The sequence below is a fragment of the Balaenoptera acutorostrata genome, chromosome 1 (genome assembly GCF_949987535.1).
Source record: "Balaenoptera acutorostrata chromosome 1, mBalAcu1.1, whole genome shotgun sequence".
NCBI lineage: Eukaryota > Metazoa > Chordata > Mammalia > Artiodactyla > Balaenopteridae > Balaenoptera > Balaenoptera acutorostrata.
This window is the reverse complement of record NC_080064.1, coordinates 315,921-336,930: the sequence shown is the minus strand read 5'-3', so window position 1 is coordinate 336,930 and position 21,010 is coordinate 315,921. Positions and strand designations below refer to the sequence as shown.

General features: G+C 65.4%; 3 protein-coding genes across 11 annotated transcripts; 1 reads left to right on the top strand and 2 right to left on the bottom strand.

The window, feature by feature from the left end:
* Positions 1-100: 100 nt before the first annotated feature.
* PERM1 (PPARGC1 and ESRR induced regulator, muscle 1) lies at positions 101-5,544 on the top strand. Of its 5 annotated transcripts, none has more exons than XM_007166274.2 (3): positions 101-1,019; positions 1,098-3,533; positions 3,775-4,101. In XM_007166274.2, exons 2-3 carry the CDS (start codon positions 1,523-1,525, stop codon positions 4,062-4,064), a joined length of 2,301 nt encoding a protein of 766 aa, XP_007166336.2. In that variant the 5' UTR covers positions 101-1,019; positions 1,098-1,522; the 3' UTR covers positions 4,065-4,101. The 5 variants fall into 5 exon arrangements, with proteins under 5 accessions (XP_007166336.2, XP_007166340.1, XP_007166338.2 ...); XM_007166278.3 differs by lacking the exon at positions 3,775-4,101 and adding exons at positions 4,174-4,233; positions 4,495-5,544 and having other exon boundaries at positions 288-3,533; XM_007166276.2 differs by having other exon boundaries at positions 288-395; positions 1,375-3,533.
* Positions 5,498-14,301, bottom strand: PLEKHN1 (pleckstrin homology domain containing N1). 3 transcript variants are annotated; one of them, XM_007166273.2, is made up of 16 exons: positions 12,939-14,301; positions 12,740-12,839; positions 10,095-10,241; positions 9,928-10,008; positions 9,735-9,807; positions 9,308-9,435; positions 9,104-9,235; positions 8,909-8,989; positions 8,067-8,142; positions 7,800-7,948; positions 7,536-7,664; positions 7,200-7,340; positions 6,901-7,032; positions 6,512-6,721; positions 6,209-6,257; positions 5,498-6,127 (listed from the first exon to the last, which is right to left on the bottom strand). In XM_007166273.2, exons 1-16 carry the CDS (start codon positions 13,019-13,021, stop codon positions 6,015-6,017), a joined length of 1,824 nt encoding a protein of 607 aa, XP_007166335.2. In that variant the 5' UTR covers positions 13,022-14,301; the 3' UTR covers positions 5,498-6,014. The 3 variants fall into 3 exon arrangements, with proteins under 3 accessions (XP_007166335.2, XP_028023391.2, XP_057384970.1); XM_028167590.2 differs by having other exon boundaries at positions 9,104-9,199; XM_057528987.1 differs by having other exon boundaries at positions 9,104-9,435.
* Positions 14,296-19,847, bottom strand: KLHL17 (kelch like family member 17). Of its 3 annotated transcripts, none has more exons than XM_057528966.1 (12): positions 19,479-19,846; positions 18,373-18,632; positions 18,164-18,285; positions 17,782-18,003; positions 17,187-17,405; positions 16,793-17,006; positions 16,363-16,507; positions 16,111-16,278; positions 15,603-15,691; positions 15,447-15,520; positions 15,066-15,247; positions 14,296-14,729 (listed from the first exon to the last, which is right to left on the bottom strand). In XM_057528966.1, exons 1-12 carry the CDS (start codon positions 19,589-19,591, stop codon positions 14,501-14,503), a joined length of 2,037 nt encoding a protein of 678 aa, XP_057384949.1. In that variant the 5' UTR covers positions 19,592-19,846; the 3' UTR covers positions 14,296-14,500. The 3 variants fall into 3 exon arrangements, with proteins under 3 accessions (XP_057384949.1, XP_057384954.1, XP_057384958.1); XM_057528971.1 differs by having other exon boundaries at positions 17,187-17,303; positions 19,479-19,845; XM_057528975.1 differs by lacking the exon at positions 14,296-14,729 and having other exon boundaries at positions 15,104-15,333; positions 19,479-19,847.
* Between the last annotated feature and the right edge of the window lie 1,163 nt (positions 19,848-21,010).

Below are 21,010 nucleotides of genomic sequence, written 5' to 3'. Positions count from 1 at the left end.
GCCAGCAGGCGAGGTGGCAGGAGGAGCGGGGAGGGCTGTTTTCACAGTGGGCGGGACCACTTTAGGAGGAAAGGGCAGCCTTCGGACAGGACAGGCAGCAGAGTAGCCTTCAGCTTGGGAAAGGGAGGCCCTGTGGGCCTGACTGCTGGTCAGCATTCTCTGACTGGCATCTGACCTGACCAGGAAGGCATCGTCTCTCACGTAGCTGGCAGCCTCTCAAATGCCATCTATTTGTGGCCTGTACCCTGCCGCCTGGCAGGAGACATGTGACTGCGGGGCTGTGGTATTTTGGGCAATGGGGGCGGGGCCTGCGTGGCGAGCCCTGCACCATGCCACTCGGGGACAGGCAGCTTGGATGCCCAGCTCCGCTGCCCCGGCTGGCTGTGGGGTCCCAGGTACAGTACTGTCAACCCCTCATTCCCACCCTAAGGGGGCCCAAGGCAGACAGCCCCCACAGGGACCTCCCCTAGGACCAGAGAGGGGGACGAGGTGCAGCGGGGTCAGGAAGCCACAGTGCCCTGGTCTCACGGCACCTCCACCGCAGGACGTGCCTGGCCAGAGTGACCTCCCACCGCCCTGGGTCCAGTGGCAGCTGACCAAGGGCCAAAGGGCAGCCCCCCCGTAGGGGGCCGAGAGGTTAGGGGCTGTCAGCCAGGTAGGGTTGCCTTAGTTCACTGAGACGCGGGGAGGGGACCTTTGCCGGCTGGGCAGATCTGGTCAGGGGCACAGACACTGAGGATGGCCCCAGGGGGGCTGGTGGGAATCAGGAGGCTCATTTCTGTTCTGGGACCTCCTGCCCAGGCAGGGGCAGAGCCAGGCTCTCCCTGATGACCCCTGAGTAGGCTCTGGCCAGCACTAGCTTGACCTTGGTAAGCTCAGAGGAAGCCCAGCAGTCTGTCCCAGCCAAGGCCAGTGGAAGGTCATCACCAAAGACTAGTCACCTGCTGGACACTGCAGCTCCTCCCCCCACGGCCAGCTGCCACCTGAGGCATGTTGGATAGTCCAGTGCTATCGCCCAGGTAAACTGAGCCCTGGTGGGTGGTCCTTGAAATGGGCTTTGCTATATAGAGTTGGCCTTGGTACCAACAACTCTGCAGGAAAGCTGGAGGCTGACCCAGCTGAACAGAAGATGCGTAACGTTGTGGAGGAAAACTCCTCCTGGGGAGGAAAACTCAAGCATGAGGAACCCTATTCTCAGTGAACTTCACCAGCTTGAACGCAGGACTGCAGCGATATGTCACTGTAACGTTATCATCTGCGGTCAGTTTGGGAGCACAGAAAGTGGGTTTCGGACGTTCTAGCTCCAGGAAGCCATCAGGTTTGAGATCAGCACAGCTTCCCTCTGGATTCTCTGTTTGTTCTGCTTTCTTTCAGGACGGAGATGGAGTGCTGGCCCCTGAGTCAGGGAGGCATGGGATGCGCAGGGGGCAGGTGGGGTGGGGGCAGTGTGCGCCGGCCAGGGCCCCGGTCCTGGGCCCGTGAAGAGCCTGGTCTGTGGGTCACGTGCCTCTGCTGACCCAGAATGGAGAACTTTGAGTACAGCATCCAGCTGAGTGAGCAGGACTGGGCTGAGTTTGCAGCCGCTGCCGAAGAGTGTGGCCTCCTGCAGGCTGGCCTGGCCTCTGGGGATGAGCTCTTGTCCAGTGACACTGACCAAAGGGACAGCAGTGGCAGCAGCCCCCCAGGGCCCCCGCCCCTTCCTGAGGGGCAGCTGGCCCCCAGGGGGAGTGACTGGCCCGGCTCTGAGGAGGAGGACGAGGCAGCCACCCGGCAGCTGGTCAACAGGTCTTGGCGTGAGCCCGTGCTGGCCCCAGAGGCCGGTCAGCAGATGCCCAGCATGTCCGTGCGGTCAGAAGCTCGGCCGTCCCTCAGCCCTGGTGCTGCCCCTCTGGTCCAGGGCTCATCCCTCTTGGGGCCAGTGTCTTCCAGAGGCGAGAGGCAGAGGCTTCTGCAGGGGCCAGCCCCCCGGGGTCTTGCCCCTACTCCCACTGGTGAGCCCGCTCGGAGCCCCGATTCCCCTGGCCGCAGTGCTGCCCCCCAGAGGCCCCCTGGCAGCCCTGGAGCCCTGCTGCGCAGCCCCAGCCGCAAGAAGAGGCGGGCTGCAGGCACCAAGGCGGGTGGGCGCTTGGGTGACCCAGGCCCTGCTCCCACCCAGCTGGGCTCCCTACTGCTCCCTGAGGCCGGGGCCGAGGACGGCCTTGGCCTGGCCGGGTCCAGGGGGAAGGGTCTCCGGGTGGGGACAACAGGGCAGACAGCAGGAGCTGGGCAGATCGAGCTGGGGCCAGAGTCTCCAGAAGCCCCTGAGCAGGTGGCCAGGCAAGGGCCAGGTGTGGATCTGTCTACATCCGTCCCTACCACTGAGCAGGGCACAGACCCAAGCGGAATGACCCTCAGAACTGAGCCACGCACTATGTCCACGCTTGACCTGGAGGCGTCTCTAGACGTCACGACGGCTAAGTCAGACGTGGCTTTGTCCACACCCACCTCCGAGCCGCAACCCGAGGAGCCTCTGTCTACACCTGCCTCCAAGCCTAGGCTGGATGTGGACCTGCTTACGCCAGGCCCAGTGGTCCAGCTGGAGGTGGATTCATCTACGCCTGTCTCAAAGGCTATTCCACGTACAGCTCTGCCTCACCTGGTTCCTGAGGCTGGGCCTGATGTGGGTGTGTCTACACCTGCTCCCGTCCCCGAGGCTGGGCCTGACAGGGTGGAGCTGGAGCTTGCCCCAGTGGCCAAGCTGGGTTCGAGCCCTATTCGGTCTCCAGAGGGGGGCCGACAGAAGCCCAGAGCGGAGCCCTCAGCAGGTGCCCCTGGACACCACACTGGGGAGCCCCCGCCAGGCCCTATCCAAGCCCCCAAGAAGAAGAAAGTGCGATTCTCCATGGCTGTGCCCAGCCCCGAGGAGCCAGGGTCAGGAGAGGCCTCGGGCCCAGCCTTCCCAGCCACAGCCCCCAGGACAGCAGCTGGGGGCCGCAGGGCGTCTGGAGCCTGGGACGCTGTGGCCGTTGGACCCCGGACTCCCCAGCCTCGGATCCTGAAGCACCTGCCTCCCCCCGCCCCCTCTGCCTCAGCGGGGCCTGGGCCCAGCTGCTGCTTTGCGGTGACCCTCCCAGAAGCCTATGAGTTCTTCTTTTGTGACACCATTGAGGAGGAGGAGGAAGATGTCGAGGAGGAAGCAGAGGCTAGCCAGGCTCTGGCCGAAGTCCAGTGGCCGGATGTGTGCGAGTTCTTCTTCCAGGATGGCCAAGCCCAGAGGTCGAGGCACCGGGAAGGCCACGCCCAGGCCCCACCCCTCCAGGCTGAGCCTCTGCCGGCCCCTCCACCAGGAGAGCCCATACCCATCTCCATCCCCGAGGCCTATGAACACTTTCTCCGGGAGGACACGTCAGGGGGCACGCTGGGGCCGGCTGCCCTTCTCCAGATGCAGGCCACGGAGCCCCCCAGGTCAGTCCCCGGGGAAGTGGGGACCGGCACCCCACCAGGGCCTAGCCCAGCCTCAGCGGAGCAGCTTACCCCGGCCATCAGGCAAGCAGGTGTGTGTTGCGGGGACCCCATGGCCTGTCCAGGACCTGGGTACACACTGTCCAGGGAGTTGGGCCAAGAGGGCCACTGGGGAGGGGCAAGCCAGGACCCTGGGTTGTGAGCTGGTGGGGGCCCTCAGGGGTGATCTGGGCAGGAAGGACCAGCTCCTGGCCATCCCAGGACCCGGTCCAGGTGGGGCAGCCCAAGTCGAGCAGGGCTTTGGCTCCACACTGACCGTCACCCTGTGTTCAGGTCCAGATAACAGCAGTGCCTGCCCCCAGCCTGTAGCAGGCAGGTGTTGGGGCAGCTCCAGCTCAGGCCACACTGCCTGCCAGAGCAGGCTCAAATTCCCTCTGGAAGATATTTTACAAACCAGGAAACGGTGCCCCACACGTACTCGCCCAAGTCAGCCTGACTCAACTATGCCACATGCTACCCTGTGTCTTGGGACAAAGGTATCACGGGGAGGATGTGACTCAGGACAGACATGTCTCAGGACAGACATGGCCAGGAGAGACATGTCCCAGGGCAGGTGCGTCTGAGTGGGACACCAGCAGGAGCTCAGGACACGCTTCTCTTTCCTAGGGGAACCCTGGGGTCCCCTCACCTCGTTTACCTTCAGCCAGAATGACATGTGCCTGGTGTTTGTAGCCTTCGCTACCTGGGCTGTGAGAACATCAGACCTGCATGCCCCAGACGCCTGGAAAACAGGTTTGTGGGCCCGGGGGGTGGGGGGCTGGTGTCTAGAAGTCAAACGGAGGGGCAGTGGGGGTGTCCCAGCTGCTGGGCCAGCAGGGGTGAGGGGCACATGGGGAGGCGCAGGTTTCTTCCCTGACTGATCTCCTGCGTCGCTGACCCACTCTCGCCCCGCTGGCCTCCCCCCATCCTCTGAGAACCCCGCCGTGTGGATGGAGGGTGGTGACCAGGCCGGAATGGAGCCGGCACTCAGGAGGTCTTGTGCGTCTCTTGCAGTTCTGCTGGCCAACATCGGCACCATCTCCGCTATCCGGTACTTCCGCCGGCAGGTGGGGCGCGGGCGCCGCAGCCCCAGCTCCTAGGACCCAGGCTCCGCCCAGGAAGATGCAGGATGAGGAAATGTCCACAGGTGCTCAGGATGAGGTGCTGCCCTCAGGCCTTGCCCTTTGACCCTTGTGTTCTGCGGCGTCTAGGAAGGAGCCTGCGTCCTTGGTCCTGGCTCCCTTGGACTCCACCCGAGGGTCCAGCCCGTGGCCAAGGCCGAGGCTGTGCCCCACACTTGGGAGTGGGGAGATTCTGGAAGGCTGGGAGGGTAGGCCAAGCAGGGAGCTGGTTAGTAAGGTGGCCAGATTAGCAACAAAAAACACAAGGTGTCCAGTGAAACTGGAATCTCAGACACGCAGTATGAGACCTACTTATGCTAAGGAATTATTTGTGGTTTATCTGAAACCAGAGTTAATCGGAGTCCTAATCCTATGTGGTTATCCTGTTGGAGGGAGGGGTATGATGGGGCTTCAGAGCAGCAGCGAGGCCCCAGCTGGAGATCTGGGCAGAGGGCCTTGAGGCTGGGGGGCGGCGTCCCAGGGACCCTCTGCCCTGTTTCTAAGTGGGCTGGGCCGTTGGAGGCCTCTAAGGCCTCTCTAACCCCTGAACCCCAGGGGTCTGTGGTCAAGACCTCCTTGGCTCCTGCCCGAGATGGTGAGCAGGTACCCAGAGGGGCCCTGCAGGCTGGGGGTCTGTAGGGCAGAGCCTGGAGCCCCTCCTCTGGGGAGCCCTGGAGGAGGGGCAGAGGCAGAAGTCAAGGGTATCAGGTGGAGGGACGGGACACCTGGGTTCGCCCAGAGCTGACAGGAGCCGGAGATGGGACAGGAAGGTGGGCAGGGTGCGGGCAGTAGTGGAGCAAGGGGGCTGCCAGCCTAGGTGCTGGGTGGGCGTCCAGCTCCGAGGCAGCACATACAGGGTCCCCGGGACGCAGGAAACTCCTGGCTGTTCAGGACAGAATGCGTGGACACACAGCACCAATAAAATCTCTCTCTTTCTTGTTTAGTCTCTTGCCGGTTTCTCCCGACCATCCCACTCACATGCGCCCAGGCCACCTTCCTGCCTCTGCTTGTGATGTCTCAGACCCTTGTGCCCTCTGGCCTCACATACTCTGACTCTCGCTAACCTGACTTTCTCAGCCCTCTGACCTTTACACCTGTGCCATCCTCCCTCTCCCAGGTGAAGCCCCTTCCCCAAGTCCCCTCCCTCATTCCTTCCCTGAGAGGCAGGCCGAGGTTTGGCCCCTCTGGGCGTCCAGTCACCTTGGCCAAGGTGTCCTGAGGATGAGGCCCTCCTGACCCCTCAAGAGCCCAGGGTAACTCAGGGTTCTGGAGGCCCCCTCCACCTGCTGGGGTCAGACCCTGACTCGATACTGGGTGCCTGTGGCCCCACTAAAAAGCCCCAGGCCCTGCTTCAGCCCCTCCTGCAGGGTCGATGCCGGCAGGTGGTCCCGAGAAGCAGCCTCCTGGTGGCCATCAGATCCACTGGACGAGCCCGCCTTCAGCCTCAGGTGCTCGAGGCCACCGCTGGTGGGAAGGTGACAGAGCTTTGTCCCAGACACTGTCGTAGCTCCTTGGGGGGCGGCCGTCTGGTAGGGAGGGCAGAGGTTGTGTGCCTTCAGGAAGCAACACCCAGAGCTTCCCCAGGAAGAGGCAGGGCCCTCACTCACCTGGGGGAGGTGGCGGGGGTTCGGGCGCAACTTCCCTCGCAGGAGAGACCTGGGGACCCCAATGACAAGTCTGAGGGATGGGCCCTAGGACGGGCTTGGCGACCAGCTCAGGAACCTGCCAGAACCCACCCCCACCTTTCCTCTTGCCCCCACCCCCTTCCTGCCACTGCTCCCGTCCTTGGTCTCCGCCCATCCTCCCTTCCCCCGTTTCCATCTCTCCTGCTCCCTCAGGGTCCCAGGAGGCCCCACGCGGTCTCCTCTCCCCTGCAGAACCCCTTGCCCGGGGTGGGGGCTGCTACTCACAAGCTGAGGGGAGCCTGGGGGCCGGGACCCCCGGCCCTTGATGGAGCTGCGATGCCGCTGAGAGGCTCGGGCCTGCAGGACTCCCTTCTCGGAGAGCAAGTGGGGGCCGGAGAGTCCAGAGCTGGGGTCAGAGACAGGCACGGACACGGGGACCAAGGGGAATGGGTTCGAGGGCTCAGGTCCAAGCGAGCTCTGCATCGCCCTGAGGAACTGTCAGGAGAGCGTTGGTGACCGAGGCCCTGGGCTGGGACCTCCGTGCAGCCGAGGGGCCCCTGCCCCAGAAACCCCCTCAGCCTCCCGCGGCAGCCTGAGCAGATCTCAGGCTTCAGGCACCCTCTCAACCACAGGCTGTGGCCATGTCCATCTCTGTCACCCAGCAAGGGACTGACCTTGTCCAGGTCCTGGATGTCTGTGACCCTGCGGTGGGAAGTGGCAGGTGGTGTGTAGGGGTCAGCGTAGAGCGGGGAGTGCGGTGTCTCCAGAGAATGGTCTGGGGCCTCAGGGCCATCCTCCAGCCTCAGCTACAGGCAAGAGACAGAACAGACAGAATCGCCGGAGCTGGAAGCGGCCAAGCCCTCCCTTCTCCGTGCAAGAGGCCTCTGGGTGGCTCCAGGACCGCGGAGGCCGGGGAGATGGAGGGCGGGAGGGAGAGCCATGCCTGGAGCCAGGGTCAGCGTGCTGGGCCCACCTTGGTCAGGTCCAGGTGCAGTGGGATGGCTGGGCCGGGCCCCTCGCCCTGGGCCTTGCTCCTGGGTGATCGGTTGCTGCCGGCCCGTCTCAGCTTTGCCTTGTGCCCACCGACGCTGGTGCAGCCAGGGCTGGCTTGCTCCTGTGGGGACCAAGGACCTTCCAGAAGGTTCCCCGGGGCCCTCTCCCACATACCCCTCTGAGGCTACACAGAGCCCCTCCGGTCTGAGTCCCCTCCCCTGAGGAACTAGGGTCCTACTTGCAGTGGGGTCCCCAACACAAACTCGCCTCATCGTCCCCCGCCCCCGTCCTCTGCCCATCCCCCCCAGGTACTCACCGGTGCGGGCCGGGCAGGGCAGCCTGCGGCGGACTCAGGCGTGGAGCGACTGGAGGCGGCTGCTGGGTACCCCGAGTCCCAGCTGGTCCGTCCGTCAGAGGAGAGTGAGCCTCGGCCACTGCCCACAACCTGGGCGGCCGGCGGTGGGTAAGGGTGAGCCGGATGGCAGGGCCCCTCCCCCCACCTCCCCGAGCCCAGGCCCACCCTCCCGATTCATCCGGCGCCCGGCGCTGCCCGGCGGCACCTCCCCTGCTGACTCCTCACCTGTGGGGGCGCCTGCAGCCCCGGGAAGCTCTCGGGGCCGGGCGGTGGGGAGGCCCTGTCCCCGCGGCAGACCGTCTGCAGGCAGAGCAGCCAGTGGCCATAGTCCTCGTAGCTGGCACACACCACACGGATGGTGTTGATGAGACGGCCTGGCACACAGATGCCGTGAGGGGGCCTGGCAGGCAGGGTGCCCCCTGCAAAGCCCCGGTGCAGAGCTGGGTGCCCACTAGGCTCACACCCTCTCTCCCAGGCCCGGCCTCTGCCCACCTTCGATCAGGAAAGAGCGGATCTGTTTGTCCCTCTCCTCCAGGTTGATGCGGATGGCGCTGAGCGGGAGCTCCCCCTGCGGGGCATCCAGGGGGGACGAGGCCTTAGTCAGGGGAAGCAACCCTTGTGCCCACTGCCCCGTCTTGTCCTCCCGAGCTGGTGGGCACTTGGACGCCAGGCAGAGGGCAAGGCAGGTCCAAGGCCGACACCCCGTGGGAGGCCAGGCACTCCCCGTCTGTCCTTGGGGAATGCCTTCACCCCCGGTCTCCAGGTGGGGCCTTCGCCAGCCAATGGCCGACACAGGACCGGTCGGGGACTGGTCCCCTGGGCCACCCGCTAAGATGGGGGGTGGGGTGGGAAGGAATCACGAGGAAGCCCCCCGTGTGTTTCTCAGTGACTGAAAGCCATGATCACCCCCAGAGTAGAACGTACCCTGACGCACATGACACTCGCTCTGGCCCCAAAGGACCTTCACACCCACGCCCATGCCCACACGTGCACACGCACACGCAGAAGCCTCAGGCACCAGGAAGATGCCTGCTCAGAGGTATAGGCCCCTTTCAGGGGCACTAGGGGCCCCCAAGCCACCCACCCCAGGTGATGGGTCTGCTGGTGCCTGAGGACCCTCTAGGATGACACGGGACGCTGAGGCAGGGCACCCACCTTCCTTGCCCACGTCAGGCTAAGACCAGACTGACCAGGGCAGTGGGCTGGGTGGGTGGGGCCAGTGCTCTCTGCCCCAACAGGCCCCGAAATACAGGTTCCTCCTGAGCTGCTGCCCCCTCCCACCCCCACGCAGAGGGCGCGCCCCTGGGGCGGATCCACAGTTGGGAGGGACCCACCTTAAAGCAAAGCCCATCTGCTTCCTCGGAGAAAACGGCCAGGGAGGTCGGGTACAGGACCAGGAGCCGGTCCCACTGCTCCTGTGCGGGGGGTCACAGGGCGGAGTAGGGTCTCCACCAGCACACACCCAGGGCCCCCACCTGCTGCCTGCACCCCTCCCCCGCCTCCTCCCACCTCTGCGCCCCTCCACCCACCTGTGAGGGCAGATGCTGCAGCTTGACCCTTGAGGCACAGACGGCGGTGCCCACCACCTGGAGCCCTGACGCCGTCCGCAGCGGGGTCAGCCTGTGCTGCAGAGTCCAGGGGAGCTCGTTCTCAGGCGGGCCCTGGTAGAAGGGGGTCAGGGGCAGGAGGAGGAGAGTGGGGGTGGAAAGGGGCGTGGGGTTCCCAGCACTGACCTGAGGGGGTGCTGGGTGGCAGCGCGGCACCCCTCCCACGAGGGCTATCTGCTTCTCCAGGTGGTAGAGCCAGCGGTCCAGCTCGGCCTGGCTGGGGCAGAGCACGAGAAGGGGGGCGGGCAGCGGGCCTGCGGGGGAGGGGCAGAGTAGGCTAGGCCAGCGGCCACAGGAAAGGCTCCTCAAGGGTTGGGGGGAGCCACTGATGACCACACGCACAGCTCTGGAGGCCCCCAACCCACTGCCCTCCGCCCCAGCCCGGCATATGCACGTGTGCCCATCAGAGGAAAAGCCAGGAGCCCTCAACATGCTCAGAGCCCCGCCAAGGTCCTGGGGCCCGGTCAACGGCCAGGCTCACTGAGCAGCCTTAGTGCTCTCGCCCTCCTGAGGGCCAGGTCCGCGCTGGCAGCACCCCCGTGCCCCTGCGCACCTGTGATCTGGAAGGCATGCTCTCTGGATCCCTCGAGCGGGCAGACGCTCAGCTCCATCAGTGGTAATAGCCCCTGCCAGAGCACAGCGGGAGGGAAGGGCTGGGGGACCCCGAGCAGGACTGGGCCACGTGCCTCCCAAGGGGCTGCTCTCTCCCTCTCCCCCAGCTCCTCCCTCTGCCCACTTCCCCTCACCTGGAAAATGAGTCCTTCGGAACCATGGGCCTGGAAGTAGAGGTGGGAGGGGAAGAGCTCCAGATAGCAGTCGCTGATGTCCTGGGGGAGAGTGGGGCCAAGGTCTGAGGGCTAGGGGCAGGCCCCAGGGTGGCCCTCAAGCACGCCCCTCCCGGCCCGGCCCCCACCTGGCTGTGCTGGAAACGCAGCTGGACCTTGGTGTAGTGCACAACCTTGCCCAGGCTCCTCACGGGCGCCCGCCGCTGCCCTGCCTTGAACACACTCAGGAAAGGCTGCTCCAGGTTTTCTTGCTGGCTCTCCAGGGTCGGGATGTTCTGGGGTGGGGGCAGAGCTCAGGGGAGGGGGCCTGACCAGCGGCCAGCAGCCCCGGCCCCCAGTCTCACAATACACGGGTTAAGAACGCACACACAGCATCACACGTGTGTACAGAACCCTGTACACACTCACAGCCTCTTCACGTGAAAACAATGCAGCGCGCACACACACACACACACACACACACACACACACACACACACACACAGCCTCCATGCTGGTCACAACTCTGTGGTCTAGTCTTGGAATCAGCGAGGTTTCAATTCAACGGAGATACAACCCTTAGCTTCGCTATTTCCTAACTGCGTTCCCTTATTTTGGTTATTCAACCTCCCAAGACTTGTTGGTCAGAAGGGTTTTCAGGTGTCCAGGTGAGACGACGCTCGAATCCCTCCCACACCTCAGGGCTGGCTACTAACATTTTAAAACTTGGTTCTACCAAGAAAGGGGGGAGGGGCTGATTTGTAGTATTTGCCAATTTCCCTGGTGTAAGTACTCTCGTCACAGCCCACTTCAAGCCACCAGCACACTGCCGCACGCCCCCCATCTCCCTCTCAGCGGAGGCCAAGGTCCTGACAATGGCCAAGGGGTCCTCTCCCCTCACATCAGGCACGTGCCTGTCTCAGGACCTTTGCTAGGCTGCCCCCTCTGCCTGGACCACTCAGCCCAGCCCCTTCTCACCCCATCCAGAGCCTGGCTCAGACCCCCTTCTCTGTAAGCCCCTGTCTGGGTGCCCTTCCAACATTCTAGCCTCACTGACCCCCGCCCATTGGTCCTCCTGTACGTTTCTCCTCAGCGCTGGCCACATCTGGCTTACTCTGTCTTTTACTTCTTTGTCTTATCATCTGGCTCGGTCATGGGGTGAGAACGATACGAGAACAGGGCCCATTGCTGGGCCAGGGCCTAGGACAGGCCTGGAGTGTGCTGGGGGCTCAATGCCTGTCTGCTGAAGGGAGGAAGGGTTAGTGCCCACCAACAGCTGACCCTGGCACACAGAGAATCCTCTATAAACAGGGGCTTGACTGTCAGAATGGAGTCAGACCGGGATGGGCGCTGAACTGGGGCTGGAGGGGCTGAGGTCTGGGATCAGGGTGTGCTGGGGAGCTGGCAGGGGCTGCTGTGCCCTGGCCAAGCTGAGCCACCCCTTGGGCAAGCCCAGGAATGTGAACAGACAGACTCACAGCTTGCTGGCGTCCCTGCCTTTGGGTGGGGCCTCCTGCACCCACACCCAGTGCGGGGAATGATGCCGGATGGGACCCATGAAAAATAGGCCACGGAGCAGGAAGGGCCACACAGCTGGCCCTGTGGCCTGGGCTCAGCCTTGGGGCCGTGGCTGGGCAGGCTCTCGTCTGGGTGTAGAACCCGCGCCCAGGCAGGGCTCCAGGAGTGCTGGCTCCTCCCCCGGCCCCACCCCCCGAGGTTCAGCAAGCCGGGTCCCCTCGCCGGCCGCCATGTCCTGGCCCAAGAGGACCACCAGGACCACACGATGTGCCCTGGGCCTGGACAGAAGGAGTTGAGGTCTGAGATGCGGCCACACAGAGGGACGCCGGGTGGGACTTGTCAAAAGTGCTCTGCCCACTTCTCTGAGGCAGCCCGGTTTCTAAGCCAGCACTTGGCCACAGGGAGCCCAGGACACCCCAGGGAGCAGGAGAGGGGACAGTCTGGTTGGAACACTTGGAAAGCTGGCTCGGGAGCCCACACCAGCTGCTGTGAGGACCGAGGGGTGCAGGGCAGTTGTGTCTGGGGCAAGAACCTGGGGGGTCACTTCCCTCACACCCCAGGGCCCCTGCACACAGCAGAGCCTTGCCCCGCCCCTTGCCAGGCTGGGTTAAAGGGCGGGCGTCTCTCCCCCTCGGCCAGCTGGGCAGGGGGTTGGGGTCGTGCTCAGCTCCGGGTGGCCTGCCGTGGGCTTGGGAGCCACGTCCCCGCGGCGGGGCCTGGGGGGCGGGGCGCAGGGGCTGCTGGGGGACGAGGCAGCGGTGGACACTGAAGGGACACCCCTTGGAGAAACCGGGGCCAAGGGAAGGGGAGAGGCCGGCTCACTGCGCACCCGAAGCCCCTAGCTCTCGGAGTGACAGCGGGGCGTGGCGGTTCACGGCCCCGTCACCAGCCTGACGCCCATGCCCACACGGCAGCAGCCAAGACACGCGTGCTTGTCCAGCTCCAACGTGCCCAGACACGCTGTCCTGGGCCAGGGCCCGGGGCGGGGGGCGGACACCAGGGCCCCCAGGCAGGGCTGGCACGTGGCGAGGCGTGGAGGCCCCGCCCCACCGCCCCACTGACTCAGGGCCGGGTCTCAGTTTCACTCTGCTCAGACTTTCGGCCGATGAGCTTCCCAGGGCAGGGCTGCACCTACTTCCTCCCTGTGCTGTGGACTTGACTCCCCCGGTCCGACGGGGAAGACCCCGGGCCCGGCACAGGCAGGACACACACACGCAGTCACACGCAGTCACACGCAGACCACCACTGCCACACCCCCTTGAGCCCGGCTGCTCACCGTCCCAGGGATGTAGCGGAAGATCTTGTCGGCAGTGGTGTCCCCATCCGGACTGGCCTCGGTGCCAAACAGGCCAACCAGCTTCCGGGCGCCGTCCTCTCTGGGAACAAGGGAAGGGGTGCTCACAGCCTGGCCCCCGAGGCAGATGGAGGGAGATCCTGTGACCGAGTGGCTGCAGCTGTACCCTGCCCCGCCTCACCTATTTCCCTTCAACGAGGGCTTTCTGGAAAAGGAGGCTCGGAGCCTCCTAGGGGCCTGAGGGACACAGTGGCTGTTCCCCATGGGCGGCGGTGGCAGCTGGCCCGAGTAGAGCAGGTCGACAGGTCTGGGTCCCTCTGTCCCGAGCCTCCTGCCCCACCTCCTGGGGCGGGGCTCTGGGGCAGCCTGTCCTGTACCCAAGGGCTGGGGAGGCGGAGCCTTTCTGGGAGGGACCTGGGCCCTACCTGAGGCTGAGCTGAGCCTTTCAGTTCCCTGTCCAGGGTCCTCCACACACGCCAGCCAGCGTGGGGGGGTGGGGGATGGGGAGGAAAGGCTCCCCTCCTCTCACCGCCCAGTGAAGAGCCCCCAGTCTGTAGAGGAGGGGGCCCAAAGGCCAGTCTGTGATCGCGTCAGACTGGGGGTGCCTAGAGCTGGAGCTCCGTGAGCCCAGAGATCCCCTTCCAGACCTCCCCCCCATGTGAGCACACATCCTGTTTCCACCTAAATGCCTGTTGCTGAGTCACCAGTGACTGTAAGGGCATGTGTGCTTACTCTCAGCTGTTGAAGCAGGAATTTGCAACTGGGTAAGGGGAAGCCAGGGCCCTCCCGCAGCCTCCTCTCTTGCCTCAGTCCAATCCTCACTCCAGATCAAGGTCAGGGTCCCCAAGGCTTAACCAGAATCCAGGAGGGAGGCCATGACCCTCCCAGGTGCGCCCGGGACAGCCATGGTGAGGGGGAACGCCATGCAGAGCCTGGAGTAAGACACTGACCACCACAGCCCTGCCCCCGGATGTGATGGTGCTGCCTCAAAGCCCCCAGGTGCCAACACAGCATCTCGGCCCAGCCGCATAGCCACCCCAGGCCCTCCCGGTCACCCCAGACAGGACCCTGGAAGACAGAGATGGACACTCAGCCACAGGCCCGCAGAGCCCAGGAAACATGTTTATTGTTCAAGTGGCTCATATTGCTGTATGCGGTCTGCGGTGCACGTGTGCCCAGCTCAGTGCAGGATCCAGAAATGACACCACAGCCACGGGAAGGAAGCCCAGTTCGTGCCCCCCTGCCAGGAGTGTGCCTGGCTGGGCGAGGCAAGGAGGTGTGCAAAGCTCAGGCTGGGGGTCTGCACCTGCTCAGAAAGCCCCCCGCCCCAGTAACTGCTCTGCATCACCCCTTGGTCCCTCCAGGTCTACAGAGTCCAAGTTGGCCCCTTACCCACGGGCAACGCCAGTGCCCACCCTGTCGCTCCCCAGTGCCCCCAGCACGGTGGGAGGACACCCAAGAGGGCAGCTTGGTCCCAGAGATACGACACTTTAAGAGTAAACGGAGAAACTGGCAGCTGCAGCCTGCTCGCCACCAATCAATAAATAAACGGCACACACACAAACACTGAGGAAGGAACACAGAAACCCACGGCCTAGACGCGCGGAGACTGGACAGACGGCCCCGGACGTTCCTGGTGGGGGCCGAGCCCCGCCCCATGCGCAGGGGAGGGAGGCGCTGGGCCCAGGGGGCTTAAGGCACGTGGGAGGCCGCGGGCGGGCCTCTGTGCAGCCGCGCCACGGGTCAGAGGCTGGTGGACGACACGGACAGCGTGGGCGAAGAGGGCGGCGGGAAGTTGAGCAGCTCGAGCACTGCCACGCCCACGCTGCTGCGCCGTGTGAACATGCAGGACGCGGCCACCCACTTGTTGGTCCTCGGGTTGTACTTCTCAATGGAGTTGAGGCTGGAACTGCCGTCGTTGCCCCCTACGGCGTACAGCCAGCCATCCATGGACACCAGGTCGTGCGTGCTCCTGCCGGCAGGGCGACGGGGAGGAGTAAGGGGTGAGGCTGGGGGTGAGGAGGGGGCAGGGCCGGGTCTGGGGCGATAGCCATCTGAGGAGCCTCGGGGGCGGGGCCTTGGGAGGCATCCTGGGGGCGGGACGGATGGGTGGGGGAAATGAGCCGGTGAGGCGGGGCCTTGGCATGATGGGGGCGGGGCCTTGGTGCAGTGGGGGCGGGGCCCCGGAGGGGGAGACCTGGGAGGGAGGTGGGGGGACACGCCGCGCAAGGGTGAGAGCCTGGGACACATCTGTCGGGGTCGGGGGTGCAGACCGCCGCGGTGGTGACAGGTGTGGGGGCCGGCGCACCGTCGGATGTTCATGGGCGCCACACTCTCCCAGGCACCCGCCTTGGGGCTGTATCTCTCCACAGAGTTGAGGCAGCTGGTGCCGTCGTTGCCACCGGCCGCGTAGAGGGCCCCCTCCAGCACCGCCACGCCCGCGGAGCTGCGCCGGCTCAGCATGGAGGCCACGGGCGTCCAGGAGTTCACCTGCGGTGGAGGGACGGGCTGGGGGCAGACCCACTACCAGCCTCCCTCCGCCTCCACGTGCAGGACTCTACTCCAGGGTGGGGTGTCTGTGGGACAGGGTGGACGTAAAGGGATGACCCTCTGGGGGACAGGGGTGGCCAGAGAGTGATGACGCGAAGTAGCTCTGGGAAGGGGAGCGTGTGACTGGGGTGCTTCGCACCTGGGGCTCATACTTCTCCACGGTGGCCAGGTGTGACGCGCTGTCGTAACCGCCCACGGCGTACAGGTTCCCATCTGCAGGGAGCCAACACACCCGTGGCGCACCTGCTGCGTGCGGGCGTGCCTGGGGCGGGCGCTACGCGCAGCAGTCACCCACCGAGCATGGCCACGCGCACGTATCGCCTCCGGGTGCTCATGGCGGCGATCGACGTCCATGTTCCCGTCAGGGGGTCGTAGCGCTCGGCGCTGTAGACACCAGGACGGCCGCTGACCTCGAGCGGTGGCAGGAAAGCAGTCCCGGCCCCAGGAACTGCCCTCCCCCGAGGAATGACTAAAATTCTGTGCTAGGCAGTCACAGAGGCTGACCCCCGAGTTCCACTGGAGCAGGAAGCAGGGCCTACTGGGTGGCCACAGGCCACGGGCTACCTGGATAACGCTGGGCAAGTGTCCACCTGGGCCCAGCCTCTGGCCTGGTGGGAAGGACGCCGGAGAGGAAAGAAGGGGCCACTGGCCTAGCCCAGACGAAGAGGCATAGGGGACCCTGGTGACCTGACTCAGGCACGGTCCCCCTTGGCTCCCCTCAGGCAGGACCTCTGCAGTCCTGACGCAGCCACGCCTGCTGAGCCAACCCGGAAAGGCCACGCGGCCCTGACCCCAGCCACTACCTGTTGAGGCAGGAGGCCCCGTCGTAGCCACCGGCCGCGTACAGGAGCCCGTGCAGGGAAGCCACACCCAGGCAGCTGCGCCTCGTGCCCATGGACACCTCAGGCTGCCAGGTGTTGGTCACAGGGTCGTAGGACTCTACGGTGGCCAGGTCTGAAGTCCCATCGTAACTAGGGGAGGGGTTCGCTGCTGGTCAGGGCTGGCCCAGTGGGCACGTGCCAAGCCCCTGACCCGAGACCAGCCCCCACTCTTACCCGCCCACGGCGTACAGCCGGTTCCCGACTGCCGCCACGCCCACCCGGGCCCGGCGCGTGGACATTGAGGCCACCACGTGCCAGCGGTCAGCGCGCGTGTCGTACGCTTCGCAGTCCCCGTGGATGGCGAACAGGCTCCCACCACCTAGGGAGGGGGAGGTGACGGGGCAGGACAAGGGCCCAGGGACGCAGTGGGCTAGGAGGCTCTAGCGCAGCTCGAGGCTGAGGGCCGGGAGGCTCCAAGGGCAAGTGGGGCCGGTGACCGGTGAGTGGGTCACACCACGGGGGATGGAGGAGCAAGTGTGGGGTGAGCGCAGGATGGAAACAGCATGGGGCGGGGGGGGGGGGGTGGGGGGGCTTGTGCTGGGCTTGTGGCTAGGGACACAGGGCAGGGATGGGGGACCGGACGGGACGGGACAGCTGGGCGTACCCACAGCGAAGAGCACAGGGCCGGCGCCCTCACAGCGCCGGGGCCGGGTGCGGCTGGTGCCCAGGACGCCCCTCTGCTCGGGCAGCAGGTGGAACTTGAGGGCCTCAATGAGCAGGTCCTTGCAGTCCGGGTGGTGGCGCACCAGGCTCTCGGCGTCCACGTGGCCCAGCAGGAAGTCCCGGCTCAGCAGGGGCAGGCGTACACACTTCATCAGCTGGGGTGTGGTAGCAGGCCTGCTACGGTCAGGCCTGCTCATGTGTCCTGCACCCTCCTCAAGACATGTCCCTGCATCACCCCTGGGGGACCTCTGGGCACGGAAGAGCCCAGGCACGCCTCATCCTCAGCCACTGCGTCCCCTCCCAAGCACCGCAGGCCCCCCAGGGCCTGGCCTCACCCGAGGAACGTGCTGCCTCCGGGCGTCCACGTCGTGCTTGACCCAACTCAGGACGGCACGGTAGACGTCCTCCTCTGAAGGCACGTTCAGGCTGTCGCTAGAGACCAGTTCCAGCACCTGGGGGTGGGGACCCTCAGACCTGAGATCTGGGGAGGGGCTGGGGGGCCCATGGAGCCCTGAAGGTGCCTGGGAGGGAGAGTCCAAGGGGGCCCAGTGTTCCTACGAGGAGGAGCCAAGCAGGGTCAGGAGTTACAGATCCAGTTCCCGGGGGCCTAGCTCCAGAGCAGTCCTGGGGATATGCAACCAGGGACGGGAGACTGTAGGCAGGTATGTGATCAAAACAGGAGAGTGTCAGGTATCAATGGTGATGGCTTGTGTGGGGTTAGAAAATGGGGGTGGGGGGTTCCCAGGGGATGGGTGGTGGGGTTGGAACGTGGGTCAGAGACTGGAGATAAAGACTGAGGAGCAAAGGACCAGGTCTTATGGGCCCAGATGATGGGGGCCAGGGGGGCCAAGGCTGGTGCTGGGGTCTGGCGATTGGGTCAGGGTCGGGGTCCGAGTCAAGGTCCAGGCTGTGCTCCAGCTGCCACGTTACCTGCTTCAGCGGCAACAGCATGAACTCCTCAGTCTTGGCCACGTCCACGAAGTGCTGCAGCACGTACCTGTGTGCCGCCTTGAGCAGGTCGCTGCACGAGTGTGTGTCGGCGAAGCCCCGGATGCCCAGACAGTTGGAGGGGTCGAGCTGACTCAACAGGAACTTGCAGCAGGCGTCACGGACCCCATTCAGCTGCAGGAGGCTGGCGGCCGGGAGCAGAGTCTATGGGGCAAGGTGGGAGAGAGGACCAGGGGAGCAGGGACAGAGAAATGGACGTGAGGACTGAAGGGGTGGCAGCGGTACAGGGGATGCTGGGGGCGTGGGGAGAGCGGAGGCACAAGCAGGGTAGCGGTACGGGACGTGAGGGGCGAGGCAGCCTCACCTGTACGTTGCCTTCCCCCACCACAATCTCGGCCGTGTACGCAAACTGCACCAGCTGGTCCAAGGCCTGAGGGTCGATGTCGTGCAGCGTCACATGCGTCTGACGGCTCTCACTCATCTCATCTGTGGGGACAGCAGGTCAGGCTGGTCCCCACCCTGGGAGGGCTGCAGAGTCCCCCAAGTGCCCGGACCCGATGGGGCAGTACTTGCTTGTGAACATGGCGTGGAAGTAGGGGCTGCAGGAGGCCAGCACCACCTTGTGTGCCCGGATCTCCTTGGCAGCCACGTGCAGGACGATGTCACACAGGAGGCCGCGCTGCCGCATGCGGCTCATAGCCACGAAGGCGTCGTGGTAGTGCCGCTTGGAGTTGTGGGATACCGTGTGGCCCTCGCGGCTCAGCAGCTGCACTGCGCCCTCCATGGGGCCCGTGGGCCGGGCCTGCCGGGGCCGGGCACGCTCTGCCTCGGGGCTGTAGGTGGGCAGTGCCCGGTCACGGTGTGCTCTGCAGGGAGCTGCTCACCCACCCCTGAGACCCTGGGCAGGGCCTGGGCACCCAGGAGGCCACCCTCCCCCAGCAGCCCGAACCAGGTTTCCATCAGGGACCCACTCCCCTCAGGACCTCCCCTGCTCTCCAGGCGCCACCCCACTCTGCTCCCTCACATCCAGGGCGTCCAACTAGACTCTGCTCCAACCTGCTGCCAGAGTGAGGTCGGATCCCACGCCAGACCCCGGTCCGTCATTGAACCTGTACATCTTCCTCTGCCACGAGCCCTGCTCAAGCACCACACTTCCCTCCGCCCGGGGGCCTCCGTTCAGAACCCGGCTCTCTAGACCCTCCTCGGGACTAGGCTCTCTGTCCATCGCTGGCAACCCTTCCCGTGCCCCCATCAGAGTCCGGTGTCCTCGGCACGGGCTGGGCATGCGGGAAGTGCACGAGGTGAAACTGGTCCGTACTGACCGGTGGCTCTGAAGCAGACCCCTACACCGACCAGCAGGCGTGACCTCCCTTGACCGCCAACCCCCCCATCATTCAGACAGGCCGCCCGCGTCTTTGAACGGCGCAGCCGGAATTCAAGGGCGGCGGGAGGGGACAGAGCCTCCGGGAGCAGCCTCCTCGGGACGCCCTGCCCCGCGCCGAACGTGTGCGCGGGTAACGCAGGGGGCCTGGACCCTCCGCGGTCGGGCCGAGGCTGCGGGGCGCGAGGCCGTCCCCTCCCGGCAGCCTGCCAGGGTCGGCGCGCCCCTCCCTCCCTCCCTCCCCGCCCCCCTCCTCGGCCCTGGCCAGTCACGGTCCCCAGGCCCCCGGCCCACTCACGCTGCCGGCTGCGGCGGCGGCGGCGGCGGCGGCGGCGCCTCGGGCGCGGGCCCCGGGCTGCCGTGCTCTGGACTTTGCGTCCTGCCGGCCGGGCGCTCGCTGCGCGGCTGCATGGGTTCGGCCGCCGGCCCGCCGCCGATCCGCGGAGGACGCACAGACAAGCGGACGCCGGACGGCTGGAGGGCTGCTCGGCGGTGGCGGCAGGCTCCGCGTTCCTCGCTCCCGCCGCTTGCCCGCAGCCGCTGTTTCTCGGCGCCGCCCGCTCCGCCTCCCGCGCTCCCCCGAGGTTTCGGAGGCGCCGCGTAGCGCACGAATCCTCCCAATCTTTCGGCGCCCCCTCCGTCTCCTCCTCCAGGAAGCCCCCCGGGCCCCGCCCGCCGCCTATCCCCAAGAAACCTCCCGGACCTTCCGCCCGCCTCAACTCGTTCAGGAAGCACCCCTCACCCCTTCCGGGGCTCCGCATCACCTGGGGGGCCGAATGGCCCCACGTGATGCCCCTGGGACCTGAGCCAGCCGGGGGCCGCGTCTGCCCTCCTCTCTCCAACCCCACGCAGGCCACTTTGCCGTCTGGCCTTGATCTGGACGCTGGCTGCAGAGCGGGAGAGGGGGTGGGATGCACGCCCTGGGCGCTGTGGGGTCCCCTGTCTTGGGATCTGGCTGTCCAGGCCCGCGGACCTCCGCCATTAGGACGAGTGGGGGGGAGGGGAGGGCAAAGGTTGGCTTCCCCACCTCTTTCCTTCCCCAAGGCAACCTTCCAGCCTCTGGGCCTTTGCACCTGCAGGCTGTTCCACAGATAGGGCAGAGCAAAAGTGGCTGTCCCCGCCCGGGCCGGCCTGGGGACTTAGGCAGATGTGTTCGTAGCTGAATTCCCAGCAGAGGACTCGCTGGACTGAAATATCAGCCATCCTCTTTCAGGGAGATTTGGCCAACCTGGTTTCAGTAACAGTGCTCGGGTCTGTCCGCTGTCTGCCCCCTCCCGCTCCCCCAGCGCAGGTGCTATGGGGCTGTCCAGTGAAGTGGAAACGGCTCTCATCGTTCTGATCCTCACCAGAGTGTCATTTATCAATTCGCAAACAGCCCATCTATAGCATCACCATTTCTATTTTCGTTTGTTTTTTCTACTAAAGATTGTTGGCTTTTTATTATTGATTTCTAATAGCTCTTTGTATAGAAGTCCTCTCTGACGCATGTTTCCCCCCATGCATTTTTCCCGTGGTCAATGCATTGACATCCTCACAGGCACGTGTTCACGGAACCCGGGGTGGGGGGCGGCGGGGGTGCTGTGGGCTGGGCTGGGCGAGGGTGACCCGGCCTGGCCCTCCCCCAGGTCGGTGTCGTTATTAGTGCCTTTTTTGGTAAACGTCACAGATTTGTAAGCGGAATGGTGGGATTCCGCCCTATGCCGGGTGCTGGAGCTCCGCAGTCTGTCCCTCAGCGGAAGCCAGCGGGAGCCGTGACTGAACCAGGCCTGCGCCAGGTGCTTTCGTCCCGCGTGCCACCCTGGGAAGCCGAGCGCCGCCCGCCCAAAAAGA

Coding starts and splice junctions, on each gene's coding strand:
- PERM1 (XM_007166274.2), top strand. CDS start 1,523: ATGGAGAACTTTGAGTACAGCATCCAGCTGAGTGAGCAGGACTGGGCT. Junction 3,534..3,774: donor CCCGGCCATCAGGCAAGCAG/GTGTGTGTTGCG, acceptor CCCTGTGTTCAG/GTCCAGATAACAGCAGTGCC.
- PLEKHN1 (XM_057528987.1), bottom strand. CDS start 13,021: ATGGGGAACAGCCACTGTGTCCCTCAGGCCCCTAGGAGGCTCCGAGCC. Junction 8,143..8,908: donor CAGATGGGCTTTGCTTTAAG/GTGGGTCCCTCC, acceptor GATGCCCCGCAG/GGGGAGCTCCCGCTCAGCGC. Junction 6,128..6,208: donor ACCCCCGCCACCTCCCCCAG/GTGAGTGAGGGC, acceptor CCTCCCTACCAG/ACGGCCGCCCCCCAAGGAGC.
- KLHL17 (XM_057528966.1), bottom strand. CDS start 19,591: ATGCAGCCGCGCAGCGAGCGCCCGGCCGGCAGGACGCAAAGTCCAGAG. Junction 17,406..17,781: donor TGCTGTTGCCGCTGAAGCAG/GTAACGTGGCAG, acceptor TCCTCCTCGTAG/GAACACTGGGCCCCCTTGGA. Junction 14,730..15,065: donor GCGCCCATGAACATCCGACG/GTGCGCCGGCCC, acceptor CCCTGCCGGCAG/GAGCACGCACGACCTGGTGT.